This window comes from Xenopus laevis, chromosome 1L (genome assembly GCF_017654675.1).
Source record: "Xenopus laevis strain J_2021 chromosome 1L, Xenopus_laevis_v10.1, whole genome shotgun sequence".
NCBI classification, from domain to species: Eukaryota; Metazoa; Chordata; class Amphibia; order Anura; family Pipidae; genus Xenopus; species Xenopus laevis.
Genome location: NC_054371.1, coordinates 151,986,637 through 152,003,423, shown reverse-complemented (window position 1 = coordinate 152,003,423; position 16,787 = coordinate 151,986,637). Strand labels below are relative to the sequence as shown.

The following is a 16,787-nucleotide window of genomic DNA, read 5'->3' as shown; positions in this document are numbered from 1 at the left end:
GCCTAGGGGCACAAACGCTGTCTGCCCTAGGGGTGCACTGATTTGAAATATGGTGCTGTGCATAGCCTAGCCAGACACAGTAGTACAACAACTGAATGGCAACAAAATTACTCCAGCACCAAAGTCTATGAATAGTTCTGGCCAATTGGGCCACGCACCCAAGGGGGCCATGGCAAGAGCAAGGACAAGCTTTTACTTCCTCCTCAGCAATTATCGCTTCCACACAGGGTGACAGATCTGGTGGCTCAGGTCTGATCAATGCTTTTCTTCAGTCTGAAGCCCTGAGCCACCTCCTGCCTGTGAATGGGATCTTTCTGTCTCCACAATCTCCAGGCTCGGATGCTTCAGGCACGAGTAAGCAGGTGGCAGGAAGAATACAAACGTCCATAAGATGCGCACCTGGAAGCTCACCAAACTGCAGGATTCCATGGAATTGCCACTGTGCCATCCTGCTAAAGGTTCTGGGGTATTTGTCCATGGAATTGTCACTGTGCCATCCTGCTATGAGTTCTAGGTGTTTTATATATGGAATTGCCACTGTGTCCATCCTGTTTTTTGTTCTAGGGTATTAGACATGGAATTTCAATTGTGTTCATTCTGCTAAATGTTTTCGGGAGTTATAAATAAAAGTTGTTTTTTTCTCAAAATGATGAGATTTGTGCTTTTGGAAGAGTTAAAATAGATGCTTAGCTGTCTATATAGTCTATGTTTCTCAAGTGGGCATGGTCTAAATTCTGCAGGAAAAGCCACTATGTTTGCTCATAGTATGTACATAAACATATCATAAAACTATGGCAGCGGAGGTATTCCACTTTACTATTTTGCATAACAGTATATACTGACCAAAACCATTTCTATTAAATAATGAGCTCAGGTATAGGAGGGTAATTACATACCAGTTGTAGATTGCAGCACATCTTTGTAGTTGTAGCACATAAGATTTGGTTTTTGTAATAGTATCAAACTCATCTTGATACTAAATATTCATAGACTGATAATACATAAAAAAGCAGGAAATGTGCCTGATAATGTAAAACCTTCTTTTAATATTATGGCAAAGCAAATATTGTACTTATATAATATGACATGGAAACTTACAAATAGTTCAGATTTCTGTGTTTATATTTATTATTATAAAAAAAAACTTTTCTCCAAATTCAGTTCTGTTTTTTTCCTATAGACTACAATAGCATGGTAAACTCAGATGTTTTTCCGAACTGAATTGCATCTCAAATGGAATCTCGTTCATGATTTTTTATGTGATAAACCTTTTTCTCACTGACTTGAATATGGTCCAACGTTTGCATTTTCTGTTTCTGTTGTGTGTGTAATATAGTGAGTTTGATTTTACTGCCATCTTGTGTATGAATGACATACTTTAAATGGTACCTGTGCAGTTTCTAATTTCTTTTTTATTGAAGCCTTATTTGCCAGGTCTGTTAAATCCACATTAATGATTACTATTGTACTTTCTGCTTATTTATGTTGGTTACTAGAACTGGGTCAACCCTTGCACATAAACATGAACTTTCAATAATAAAAAACGAGTAAATAAGAAGAAATTATAGACTAAAAATCCTTATAGCAGTACTGCAAATAAATTAATATGAATCTTAATAGATGGTATTCAGAAATGCATTAGAGATAATATAAACATAATTATTTCCACGGAATCTACTCGTTTCTTTCAGGAGAATCACGCCTGCCAAACAATTGTGATGTTCATTTATAAGGAGTGAAGCAACAAATTATAATATATTGAGGCAAGGTGATTAATGCATGACGCATGATCCCCCTTAAACAATAACTAAAGCCTAACTAAAGAAGTAGGCTAGAAATGCTGGCCATTTGTTTTGGACTTCTGTACCAGCCCAAGGCAACCATAACCCTTTAGCAGTAAAGATCTTTGTCTCCAAATATGCCCCAGTAGCTCCCCTGGGAGCTCCCCCTTTTCTGCTGATTCACTGCTCATGCTCTGTGCTGCTGTCACTTACAGGGCTTAGGGACCAACTCGCAATATGCTGTTTATTCAGAATATTAATGTCACAATATAAGGCTGATTAGTAATTAATACAGATAATTACTACATGTCAGCTCAGTAACCAGCACAATTTGCATAAGAATTTAATAATCAGCCCTGTAGCATCATCTTATATTACAGGCTAACCTCATTTTCTGCTTGATAATTTGCAACAACCCCTAAACTTTGCTTCTCAACAGCTGATCAAAGCCCAATGAGTGGTTGCAGACACTTTCCAAGATGGTGACCCCCTGTAACAAGTTTGAAGTTCTGGATCATTGCTACTATTTATATGCTAAAACTTTAGGCTGGTGCAATAAGTTCAGTATGTGAAATATGAGACTTTTAATCATGTTCATTTTAGGGTTTAGTTCTCCTTTAAAATTCAGCTGCGGCTTCCTGTCTGGCTCTTAAGTGATTTATGAGCTGCTGATAGGTGGCCTAACTTTCACATATATGCATACTCATTGAAGAACTGCTGCTAGTGATGGGCGAATCTTTGCTGTTTTCGGATTTATTGCGAAATTCGCAAAACGCATTGAAGTAAATGGGCAAGTAAATAATTTTGATGCATGACAATTTTTACGCGAGTGACAATTTTTACCACTTTTTTGCATTTAAGTCAATGGGCATCTGAATAATTTTGACGCGACTATTCTGACACAAAACAATTTTTTTTTTTTGCTGTGGATTTTTTGCCATCTTATTTTCCCATAGTTTTTTATTCGAATTTATTCGATGGCAGCGATACACGGATATTTGTCCCAAATTCCTGCCTGGTAAATTTATTCGCCCACTGACTGCTGCCCCTTAGAGCACCATGGAGTAGGACGGTCGGAGAATGCTGAACTTCAAGAGAGATCGCAATCAAGGGAGAGGAGGGAAAGAATGCAGAATCGACTGCCTGTATCTCAAAGCAGCTACAATAGTTTTAATAGACATATATTATAAAGTGGTTTCATTTAGTGCTAAGACGCTATGCATACACTTTTAAAAAATGACTTTACTTCCCCTTTAAAAACTGGACGAGAACAGTTTGGTTTAATAAATGGGTGGGTTCTCCAAGTAAAGCATTTATTGCGTCTATTAAACAATGCCTTAGTGTCTGATTTGCTGCACAAATGTGTAGAGTCTATTGAGACCATGAAGCTGAGTTGTATTTGAGCGATGTTATAAGAGTTTCTACATCCCAAATGCATAATTCAGAAATCATCATCCCCTGCTGACAAGCAAGATAATAGGCCATTGCTAGAAAAAGTCTTTATGTATTTGAGGCCCAAAAGACATAGGAATATATTACAAAGGATTCTAGAAATTCTGGAATTCAGAGAAAAAAAAAAGATGAATCTCATGTACAACCATATACAAGCAGCATTCAAAGTATAATATTCAGATGAATATTTACATGTTTTTTTTCCTGCAACTAACCCTTTTTGTAACACATGTATATATATGTTATAAGAAAAATAAAATTAAGGAGATGTCTGCCCCTAAAGCTTAAAAAAATAATTTCTGAAAATTTGTGTAAGAGCTAGCAAGCGATATCTGGTGCCAACACCTACATATTAAATTATAAGGAAAGTGTAGTGAACTGTTCCTGTTTATAAGAAGAGAGGTACATTTGTTTCCCCTTGCTGTAAACCTAAAAGAGAGGCTGTATCATTTGTTATATGTTGTGGCCTTTTGTCCAGATGATAATATGAGGTTCCTGAAATTTCTGATAGATGTTTGGTTTAAAAGTTGTGACAATCTATGTAACTAAACTGGTTAGAGGGAGGGAAGACTTAAACTTAAAAAGGCTCTTGCGAGGGGACATGATTAGAGAACATTATAGACAAATAGCAGGGGACCTTTTTACCCATAAAGTGGATCACCGTACCAGAGGCCACCCCTTCAGACTAGAAGAAAAGAACTTTCATTTGAAGCAACGTAGGGGGTTCTTCACAGTCAGGACAGTGAGGTTGTGGAATGCACTGCCGGGTGATGTTGTGATGGCTGATTCAGTTAATGCCTTTAAGAATGGCTTGGATGATTTCTTGGACAGACATAATATCAAAGGCTATTGTGATACTAAGCTCTAGTTAGTATAGGTATGGGTATATAGAATTTAATTAAAAGTAGGGAGGGGTGTGTGTATGGATGCTGGGTTTTCATTTGGAGGGGTTGGACTTGATGGACTTTGTCTTTTTTCTAACAACTAACTAACTATCTAACTATGCTTATTTGTCCCACATATGGGAGTCTGTAGGGACATTTAATATAAATGGCCCCAAAAACTGTCACAGGTAAAGTGACCTTATTTGATAAAGATAGTAATAATTAGTCCAAACAATCAGACTGTGCATGATACTTGTACAAACATGTGCAAAAGGAACCAAGTAAGGACTTTCACCAGACTGAAATGGAACTAAAAAAAGGATAGGAAATGGATGGAATACTATGAATAAGCATGTGATGTTGACTATGAGGTTCTTTTTGTTTTACTGTAGGGGAATTCAAGTTATTGAACTCACTGGCAAGTGAAGTGGTGATTATAGACGTGTTTTGTAAGAGGGACATCCATTTTATCACCTGGAATGAATGTCCTGGGTATTATATGACTATGATTACTTATGCCTTTATGAACTTGCTGCCATGATATCACATGGGGGGCGGGGGGCGCAGTGACACAGTCGAGAGCAGCAGAAGGGAGCTAACACAGATTAGGGTTAGGCAGAAGCCCAGTATCCTCCCTCTTGTTTTGCCCTAGGCAGGTGCCTCTTCTGCCTACCCCTATTTCCGGCACTGCTTTTTAGTAGTACTATTTATTCCTGGATGCAGAAGAATAAAAAAAGTTCAACGTTTATTCCAGGTCCAGAACAACACTTGCTTCCTGTTGAAAGATTTTGAGATACCACAATACAAAACTATCACCTTTTTATTACAATATACTGTATATTATACCAGTCTGCCATTACCTTTTTTTTTTTTAAATTAGTCCAAATGTAGTATGAACATGGATTACCCCATTATAGTTTCAAGGAGGAGAATATTGTAAAAACCAGTGTTCAGTTAACATATAATACATATATTGTATCTCAGTGGAACAATCTAGATATTAACGTAGGTAAATGTTTATTTGTTTATTATTATAATATTACAATATGTAGATAATTATTATATAGAGTAGCTGGTCAGTATTGTAGGCAGGCTGGGTGTTGCCATTTAGCTGCATTCATTCACTATGTAAATGTATTCAAATTACTTTCTCTTTAAAAACAAAATCTTCTCAAGAGGATTTGTACATAGAGCCAAAATCCTTAAACTGGATCCCGTGCTGATTTAATCCTAATTCTTTAATACATACAAATATGAAGATCATATTTCTGTTTGCTGTTTATTTCATACACTGTGAGTTTAATGTTCAGATAATGTCAATTCTCAGTGAATTTCCAGCAAAATAATCTAAGAACTGTAACATTTCTCTGTCTATTTTCAGGTGTCACTTCTCAAATTTCATTGACAGAGTCTGGCCCAGGCACTGTGAAGCCAACAACTACCCTTCAACTGATGTGTAAAGTAACAGGTGCCAGTCTCACTGACAGCACTAACATGTATGGAGTAAGCTGGGTCCGACAGCCTGCAGGGAAAGGGCTGGAGTGGCTGGGGGTACTATGGTATGATGCTACCACAAAGTACGCCACCGCAGTGCAGGGACGTCTGACATTATCAAGAGACACAAATAAAGGAGAAGTTTATTTTAAACTCACTGAGGCAAAAACAGAAGAATCTGCAACATATTATTGTGCAAGACACACAGCTTGATAAAGAGACTGAGAGCCTGGCCAAAAACAATTAACCAAATTATCATCTGACAAATTTCATTAATCTAAATTTTAGTGTCAGGAATGGTACCCAGCTCATCCATCCAGGTACAAAAAAGTCTGAGATCAAGTAAAGTTGAATTTGAGGGACATTATAAGAGTTTCTACATCCCAAATGCAGAATTCAGAAATCCTCCTTCCCTTCTGACAAGCAAGATAACACGCCATTGCTAGAAAAAGTGGAATATTCTGATGAAAATCGTCATGTTTTTTCCTGCAACAAACCATTTTGCAATACAAGTATACTGTATATACTATAAGAAAAATAAAACGAAGGTGATGTCTGCCCCTAAATCTTAAAAAAATAATTTACAAAAAAAATCTCATTTACAACCATATACAAGTAGCATTCAAAGTGTAATATTCAGATGAATATTTACATGTTTTTTTCCTGCAACTAACCCTTTTTGTAACACATGTATATATATGTTATAAGAAAAATAAAATTAAGGAGATGTCTGCCCCTAAAGCTTAAAAAAATAATTTCTGAAAATTTGTGTAAGAGCTAGAAAGCAATAACTGGTGCCAACCCCTACATTAAAGGGAAGTGCAGTGAACTGTTCCTGTTTATAAGAGGAGAGGTACATTTGAGATCTTGTTTTCCCCTGCTGTAAACATAAAAGAGAGGCTGTATCATTTGTTATATGTTGTGGCTTTTCGTCCAGCTGATAATATCAGGTTCCTGAAATTTCTGATAGATGTTTGGTTTAAAGGTTCCTGTGACTTAATCTATGTAACTGATTATTTGTCCCACATATGGGAGTCTGTAGGGACATTTAAGATAACTGACCCAAAAACTGTCACAGGTAAAGAGATCTTATTTGATAAGCATAGTAATAATTAGTCCAAACAATCAGTCTGATTATGAAAAAAATATGATACTTGTGCAAACATGTGCAAAAGGAAACAAGTAATTTCCCCAGAATTAAATGGAACTAAAGAAGAATATTCAAGAAATTGAGAAAATGCTGAGAATAAGCATGTGATCTATACTATGAGGTTTTTTTTTTTGGTTTACTGTAGGGGAATTCAAGTTACTGAACTCACTGGCAAAAGAGGTGGTAATTGTAGTGTGATTTGTAAGAGAATAAATGTTATCACTTGGAATGCATGACCTGGGTATGAAATGATTATGATTACTTATGCCTTTAGGAATATGCTCCAGCTATTCAAGGGCAAATTTGGAATAAAGAATGATCCATCAGGTTAAATTAACTGTTTTAGAATGTCAGTGTCATTGGAATACAATTTATTAGCAGCTTTCATACCCAGTTAAAAATACTGCTAACACTTTTTACCATGGCCAAACCAAGCTGACCGGGCACCCTAGGCAACCCAGCTGTGCCTTAAGCAGGTGCCTCTTCTGCCTACCCCTATTCCCAGCCCTGCTTTTAAGTGTTACTATGAATTCCTGTATGCAGTAGAATAAAACAAGTTCGAAGTTTATTCCAGGTCATAGCAGTAACCCTAAGTGGCCAAGCAGATGTTTACTTTCAGACACCAGACCAACACTTGCTTCCTGCTGAAAGATTACCACAATACAAAACGCTCAACATTTTATTACAATATACTGATTATAATCCCAGTCTGGAATTACGTTTTTCCTCAGTGGGTCCAAATTAAGTATGAAAATATTTTTCTGACCAAAAGCTCTGGTTTATGTAACTCGTTTTAATCACTATTTTTCACTGTAATTAGAGGAGGACATGGATTACCCCATTATTGTTTCAATGAGGAGAATGTTGTATAATCCAGTGTTTAGCTTTGATACAATCCATATATCATAGTGGAACAATCTAAATTAATAAAATATAAATGTAGGTGAATGTTCATTTGTTCATTAATGTAACATTACAATTTGTAGATTATTATATAGAGTCTGTTCAGTATTGTAGGCAGGCTGGGAGTTGTCATTTAGCTGCATTCATTCACTATGTAAATGTATTCAAATAACTTTCTCTTTAAAATCAAAATGTTCTCAAGAGGATTTCTACGTAGAGCCAAAATCCTAAAACTGGATCCCGCGCTGATTTAATCCCAACTCTTTAATACAAATATGAAGATCATATTTCTGTTTGCTGTTTCTTTCATACACTGTGAGTTTAATATTCAGATAATGTCAGTTGTCAGTGAGTTTCCAGCAAGATAATCAAAGGACTCTTACATTTCTCTGTCTATTTTCAGGTGTCACTTCCCAGATTTCATTGATGGAGTCTGGACCAGGCACTGTGAAGCCAACAACTACCCTTCAACTGACGTGTAAAGTAACAGGTGCCAGTCTCACTGACAGCACTAACATGTATGGAGTACTCTGGGTCCGACAGCCTGCAGGGAAAGGGCTGGAGTGGCTGGGAGGAATATATCATGAAGCTAGCACATATTATGCCACCGCAGTGCAGGGACGTCTGACATTATCAAGAGACACAAATAAAGGAGAAGTTTATTTTAAACTCACTGAGGCAAAAACAGAAGAATCTGCAACATATTATTGTGCAAGACACACAGCTTGAGAAAGCAATTGAAAGCCTGGGCACAAATAGTTATGAGACATTCTTTTCAGAGAAGTTGCATCTGGAAATCCATGGCAGGAAAGAAACCCAATATATAATTATTTTCATACATGTGAAAACATTTAATAAACCCATTGGTTTGCAGTAGGATAAAATGAAGTTGAAGAAGCACAAAAAGTATTTACATCATAAAAACTACAAGTAAAAAAAAAAAATAAAAAAAAAGAATTATTGAGAATTCACTGCAGAGTTGTGGATTTATTTTTTTTAATATTTGGCCAAATAAAATTTGACAATTGAAAAGCATTAAATGCAACATCTAAACCATATAAGTAGCATAGCAATAAAGATCGTTCTCTTTGAAAAAAATAGGAAACAAACTTTTTCAGCAAGAACTGAATACAAATATGTATTTTACAGATTTTAACAAGGCCAAATTATCAAAGAATTAGTCTCCCAGTGTAATCCTCTGAGCACTTGTGTAATTGATATTATTTTCTTTCTGTTTTCATGATATTAGCAGTTTAAGACTGTTAATATCATTCATTTGTAACAGAAACACCCCCTGTTGTTCACTGCTGGAAGGGGAGGAAGGAAAATTGTTTATTCTAGCTGCTTATTTTCTATCCAGGGCCAGTGTGCCACTTCTATAAAAAATACACTAGCCCACAATACTTTCCCTGTGAGCAAAGTACCAACAATGAAAGTGTTCACGAAAAGTACCGAGACTGGGGTAGGAATTAAGACACTAAAATCACAGTGAGTTGCTTAAAGGACTTTCTTGCTTTAATTCTGCACATTGAAGTTGAAAACTGTTTTGACTGTGGCACATCATTCATATATGCGGTGTTTTATATTAGAATCCTACTGTCAGTGCATATAAAAATGGTATTTCCTTTGCCATCAAAGCTTTTATGAAATCTTTTGGGAATTTAAAAATTGGGCAGAAATGGAGATGACAACACCATAATAGTGCCATTACAACTCTAAAGTATTATTTGCATTGCTGAACACATTTTTAAATAATATATACAAGGAAAATACATGATAGTAAGGAATATGCAGTGGGAATGGAAACAAGTTTGTCTGCTCAATTTGAAAAAGTGTGCAAGAGAAATGACCAATTCAACAGTAAATAAGATCATCTAATGCCTTTTACTAATAAACTTAATAATTAAGTACATTTCACATTAAAGGTACTTCTCCGCCCTTAAAACTGTAATATCTTTGAAATCTCTGTGTGCCACATTCACAGACAACTTATAAAGGGCTAGGTTAAAAAATGAGTGCAATTTGAAATGTTTCACAAACAAAGTTTTTTCCCCCCAAAATGTGCACATGTGCAGTAACCCATAGCAACCAATCAGTGATTAGCTTTTTTCAGGCAGCTGCAGATTAAACAATGAAAGCAATCTTCTAATTGGTTGCCATGGGTTAGTGCCCAAGTGCTAATTTGCCCAGTGGTTATAAATGACTCCCACTGAGTCAAAAACAGAAGAATTTGCAACACACAGTTTGCCTTTAAACTTGTCTTAATGATATTAATAAAGGACGTGTTTATGATGTGTTTTGTATATATGTATTGATTGTAAGGGCAGGATAAGTCAGTCTGCTTTAAAAAAAGGTTAATTTCTATGGAATGTCTAGAGACTGGCATCCCCAAATTGATTTTCAATATATTATAGCTTTTAACTTTGTGAGTAAAATTTAGGCATTTACTGAAAAAAATAGTGTCATCCCCAAGAAATCAGGTCCTGTGAGTGACATACAGTACAAGAGATTTAAAAGTGATGCTAAGCACTACATGGTGCACATGCTTTTGTATGGCATTTTATATACCTAGTAGTTTTTCTGCTGTTAGTAAATAACAGGATTTATCTCCCCTAGAGGGGTAAGCAAGCTGATGTAACATTCCTCTTCAATGAGGTTGAATATTCAGATAGTCAGCAAGGGGGTAAGGACTGCTAGTCTTCCCATATGAAATGGTCATAAACATGTTCATGTACAGAAAATATTGTTCTAACATAAACTACTATACAGACCAGTAATGTTCAGTAATGTAACATTCCAGACTGCTGAGATAATAACCTAGGCAACCTCTGCTGATTACTGTACCAATATACTGTAATATGTAGGTTTTAAATAAGGGCAATTTATAATTATTCATATACGTGGGATGCTTATAAGGACTTGGCTTTGCTCATTCTCAGTGTAAATGTATGCAAATAACATCCTGTTTAAATACCAAACATTCTAAAGAGGAATTGCTCATAGCACTAAATCTGTAAAACCAGATCCTGGGCTGTGTTCATTCTGATCCATATCTACAAGCATGACGACTATACTGCTATTGTTTGTTTCCTTATTACACTGTAAGTTTTATGTTCAAATTGGGGCATTTTTTAACAAGATAATCTAAGGTCTGTAACATTTCTGTGTTTTTTCAGGTGTCACTTCCCAAATTTCATTAACAGAGTCTGGACCAGGCACTGTGAAGCCAAAAACTACCCTTCAACTGACGTGTAAAGTAACAGGTGCCAGTCTCACTGACAGCACTAACATGTATGGAGTACACTGGGTCCGACAGCCTGCAGGGAAAGGGCTGGAGTGGCTGGGGGTACTATGGTATGATGCTGATACAAATTATGCCACCGCAGTGCAGGGACGTCTGACATTATCAAGAGACACAAATAAAGGAGAAGTTTATTTTAAACTCACTGAGGCAAAAACAGAAGAATCTGCAACTTATTATTGTGCAAGACACACACAGCTTGATAAAGAGACTGAGAGCCTGGCCAAAAACAATTAACCAAATTATCATCTGACAAATTTCATTAATAATAAATATTAGGGGCAAATTTACTTAAGGTCGAATATCGAGGGTTAATGAACTCTCGATATTCGACTGTCGAAGTTAAATCCTTCGACTTCGAATTTCAAAGTCGAAGGATTTAGCGCTATTCGTTCGATCGAAAAATCGTTTGATCGAATGATTAAATCCTTTGAATCGTTCGATTCGAAGCATTTTAATCCATCGAACGAACGATTTTTGTTCGACCAAAAAAAGATAGCTAAGCCTATGGGGACCTTCCCCATAGGCTAACATTGACTTTGGTAGCTTTTAGGTGGCGAACTAGGGGGTCGAAGTTTTTTTAAAAGAAACAGTACTTCGACTATCGAATGGTTGAATAGTCGAATGATTTTTAGTTTGATTCAAAGTCGAAGTCGTAGTCGAAGATCGAAGTACCCCATTCGATGGTCGAAGTAGCCAAAAAAACATGCGAAATTCAAAGTTTTTTTTCCTCTATTCCTTCACTTGAGCTAAGTAAATGGGCCCCTTAGTGTCAAAGACAAAGGCCTTGGTGCCGATACGTTGGGGCCATTCTCATTTTTCTGGTAGGTGTATCCGCTCCTTGCTGATATGTTTCTTTCTATGTACAATTAATGGGTGGTTGAAATTCTATGCTATTTTTAACATTGTATAAATTATGCCATGTGTTGTATGGCGTTGTTCATGTAAAATGCTTTTCTTTGCATAAAAGTAAAAACGATTTTTTAGAACCACTCTCTCTCTAAATTGTATTTGTTTTGAGTGTGCAAACATGCAGATAAAATTTATCGGTATAGGTTAACTACAGTAGAGGTAACATTTGTTTCTGCACCTCTTACTATTTTTTTAAAGTTTTGGTGTGCCCTCCACTCATTATTAATTCTTTAAACAATGTACAAGCTACCACTGATATGGTTGTAAGGGAGAGAAAGCTGCAGAAACGATTACCTGTATCTCAAAGCAGGTACAACAGTTTTAACAGACAAATTTGTTTTATTTAGTGCTAAGAAGCTAAAAAACATTTTTAAAAAATGACTTCACATCCCCTTTAAAAACTGGATCAGAACAATTTGAGGTTTTAATAAATGTTCCCCCAAGTCTTGTTGTGGGTGCACAAGTACAGCATTTCTGGTGTGTATTATAAAATGCCTTAGGGGCAAATTCACTAAGATCCGAAGTTGAGCTGGTGACAGCTTCGCCACACTCCGCCAGGTGTAGTTTCGCCAGCACTACGCAAATTCACTAAAATTCGAAGTTGCGCTCAGGAAGGCGAATGGTAGCGAAGTTGCCGATGCCGAATTTGCATACGGTGCCAAGTTAAAGTACAATGGACGTATGTGTAGCACCAAATACATTACACTACACAAGCCTGGGAAAGCTTCATAATATAAAATAGAGTTGTTATTTTGCCCTATACATGTGCCCACTGTATAGTTTAGGTGCCATATGTTAGGAAATGTAGGGGGGAAGGAGGGTACCCCCAAAAAAATGTACGATCTTTTTCAGCCTATCACCCTTAAAAAAGGAAAAGACACCAGCGTTTTTTGGTACTTAGAAAAAAATTTCAACTTTTGTTGAAGCAAGTCCTATCTACTCTATTTCACTTAGCCTGGTCTCAGTTGGCGAAGGCAAGTCTGGCGCAAGAGGTAACGTTCAGTAAAATGCGAAAGTTAGTGAATTAGCGTAGTTACATCCCATTCGCCATAGCGCAACTTCGTCTGGTGTAAGGGTGTGAAGTAGCGCTAGAGTAGGTCCACTTCACTAGCGAATTTACGCCAGCACCCGTTAGTAAATCGGCGAGGTAACAGAATGACGTCACATTGGCGAATTTGCGCTAGCGTTAGCCACTTCGCGCTTTGGTGAATTTGCCCCATAGTGTCTGATTTGCTGCACAAGTTTGTAGAGCCTATTGACACAACCTGCTTTGAAAACCCTGGAACTGAGTTGTATTTGAGGGACTTTGTAAGAGTTTTACATCCCAAATGCAGAATTCAGAAATAATTTTCCCCTGCTGACAAGCAAAATAATAGGCCATTGCTAGAAAAAGTATTTATGTATTTGAGGCCCAAAAGAAATAAGAATACATTACAAATGATTATAGAACTTTTGGAATTCAGAGATCAAATAGATCTCATTTACAACCATATACAAGCAGCATTCAAAGTGTAATATTCAGATGAAAATTGTCATGTTTTTTTTCCTGCAACTAACCATTTTTTAATACATGTATATATTAAAAGAAAAATAAAACTAATTGGATGTCTGCTCCTAAAGCTTAAAATATAATTTCTGAATATGTGTGTAACAGCTAAAAAGCAATATCTGGTGCCAACACCTACATATTAAATTATAAGGAAAGTGTAGTGAACTGTTCCTGTTTATAAGAAGAGAGGTACATTTGAGATCTTGTTTTCCCTTGCTGTAAACTTAAAAGAGAGGCTGTATCATTTGTTATATGTTGTGGCCTTTTGTCCAGCTGATATGAGGTTCCTGAAATTTCTGATGGATATTGGGTTTAAAAGAAGTTTCTGTGGCTTATTCTATGTCCCACATATGGGAGTCTGTAGGGACAAAAGATAAATAGCTCCAAAAACTGTCACATGTAAGTTAACCTTATTTGATAAAGATAGTAATAATTAGTTCAAACAATCAGTCTGTGCATGAAAAAAATGTGTACAAACATGTGCAATGGGAACCAAGTAAGGGCTTTCATCAGAATTAAATGGAACTAAACAAATAATAATGAAGACATTGATGAATTACTGAAAATTAGTATGTGATTTACTGTAGGGTATTTAAAGTTATTGAACTCACTGGTAAGAAAGCGGTAGTTGTGATTGTAGATGTATTTTGTAAGAAAATACATTTTATCACCTGGAATGCATTTCCTGGGTATGATATGACTATTATTACTAATGCCTTTATGAACTTTTTCCAGCTATTCAAGAGTATAGTTAGAATAAAGACTGATCCATGACGTTAAATTAACAGTTTTAGAATATCAGGGTGGGGACTGTTTGCTTTACAGTTGTACAGGGTTTTAGGATATTGTAATTAAAAGAATTCCTGTTGTTAGTTCATACATCCAAACATGAAAAGGTTCCAGACATTTAATCACTGCCTATTTTTTTTTATAACATGTTAGCTTTTGGAAGTCAATTTATTAGCAGCTTTCTTACCCAGTTAAAAATACTGCTAACACTTTTTAGCATGGCCAAACCAAGTCGACCGGGCACCCTAGGCAACCAGGCTGGTCATCTTGCCCCGCACGCGTGTGTGCATGTACCATGATGTCACATGGGGGGCAGGGGTGCAGCGTCACAGGGGAGAGAGGCAGAGGGGAGCAAACACAGATTAGGGGTAGACTGAAGACCCTTTAACAGGTGCCTGCCCAGCATCCCCCCTATTGATGTGCCTTAGGCAGGTGCCTCTTCTGCCTACCCCTATTCTCAGCCCTGCTTTTAAGTGTTACAATGAATTCCTGTATGCAGTAGAATAAAACAAGTTCAAAGTTTATTCCAGGTCACAACAGTAACCCTAAGCGGACAAGCAGATGTTTACTTTCAGACACCAGACCAACAATGATTAAGACATACTGTACCACAATACAAAACTCTCAACTTTCTATTACAATATACGGTATATTATCCCAGTCTGGAATTACATTTTTCCTCAGTGGGTCCAAATTAAGTATGAAAATATTTTTCTGACCAAAAGCTCTGGTTTATGTAACTCGTTTTAATCACTATTTTTCACTGTAATTAGAGGAGGACATTATTGTTTCAATGAGGAGAATGTTGTATAATCCAGTGTTTAGCTTTCATATAATCCATATATCATAGTGGAACAATCTAAATTAATAAAATATAAATGTAGGTGAATGTTAATTTTTTCATTAATGTAACATTACAATTTGTAGATTATTATATAGAGTCTGTTCAGTATTGTAGGCAGGCTGGGAGTTGTCATTTAGCTTTATGCATTCACTATGTAAATTTATTCAAATAATTTTCTCTTTAAAATAAAAATGTTCTCAAGAGGATTTCTACGTAGAGCCAAAATCCTAAAACTGGATCCCGTGCTGATTTAATCCCAACTATTTAATAGAAATATGAAGATCATATTTCTGTTTGCTGTTTCTTTCATACACTGTGAGTTTAATGTTCAGATAATGTCAGTTGTCAGTGAGTTTCCAGCAAGATAATCAAAGGTCTGTAACATTTCTCTGTCTATTTTCAGGTGTCACTTCCCAGATTTCATTGATGGAGTCTGGCCCAGGCACTGTGAAGCCAACAACTACCCTTCAACTGACGTGTAAAGTAACAGGTGCCAGTCTCACTGACAGAACTAACATGAATGGAGTACACTGGGTCCGACAGCCTGCAGGGAAAGGGCTGGAGTGGCTGGGGGTACTATGGTTTGATGCTACCACAAAGTACGCCACCACAGTGGAGGAACGTCTGACATTATCAAGAGACCCAAATAAAGGAGAAGTTTATTTTAAACTCACTGAGGCAAAAACAGAAGAATCTGCAACATATTATTGTGCAAGACACACAGCTTGATAAAGCAATTGAAAGCCTGGGCACAAAGAGTTATGAGACATTCTTTTCGGAGAAGTTGCATCTGAAAATTCATGGCAGGAAAGAAACCCAATATATAATTATTTTCATACATGTGAAAACATTTAATAATCCCATTGGTTTGCAGTAGGACAAAATGAAGTTGAAGAAGCACAAAAAGTATTTACATCATAAAAACTACAAGTAAAAAAAATTAAAAAAAAGAATTATTGAGAATTCACTGCAGAGTTGTGGATTTATTTTTTATAATATTTGGCCAAATAAAATTTGACAATTGAAAAGCATTAAATGCAACATCTAAACCATATAAGTAGCATAGCAATAAAGATTGTTCTCTTTGAAAAAAATAGGAAACAAACTTTTTCAGCAAGAACTGAAAAATAACCAAATATGTATTTTACAGATTTTAACAAGGCCAAATTATCAAAGAATTGGTCTCCCAGTGTAATCCTCTGAGCACTTGTGTAATTTATATTATTTTCTTTCTGTTTTCATGATATTAGCAGTTTTAGACTGTTAATATCATTCATTTGTAACAGAAACACCCCCTGTTGTTCACTGCTGGAAGGTGAAGAAAGAAAAATTGTTTATTCTAGCTGCTTATTTTCTATCCAGGGCCAGTGTGCCACTTCTATAAAAAATACACTAGCCCACAATACTTTCCCTGTGAGCAAAGTGCCAACAATAGAAGTGTTCTGGAAAAGTACCCAGACTGGGGTAGGAATTAAGACACTATAATCACAGTGAGTTGCTTAAAGGACTTTCTTGCTTTAATTCTGCACATTGAAGTTGAAAACAGTTTTGACTGTGGCACATCATTCATATATGCGGTGTTTTATATTAGAATCCTACTGCATATAAAAATGGTTTTTCCTTTGCCATCAAAGCTTTTATGAAATCTTTTGGGAATTTAAAAATTGAGCAGAAATGGAGATGACAACACCATAATAGTGTCATTACAACTCTAAAGTATTATTTGCA

General features: G+C 36.3%; 1 protein-coding gene and 2 gene segments (V, D, J or C); all 3 read left to right on the top strand.

Annotated features, from left to right (window-relative positions):
• LOC101027262 (uncharacterized) overlaps positions 1-16,787 on the top strand; it is an 834,796-nt gene that overhangs the window by 618,940 nt on the left and 199,069 nt on the right.
• LOC108714884 overlaps positions 1-16,787 on the top strand; it is a 540,168-nt gene that overhangs the window by 387,786 nt on the left and 135,595 nt on the right.
• LOC108714896 lies at positions 5,294-5,888 on the top strand. The segment is given in 2 exon segments: positions 5,294-5,410; positions 5,499-5,888. Coding segments are annotated over 2 exon segments (366 nt in total).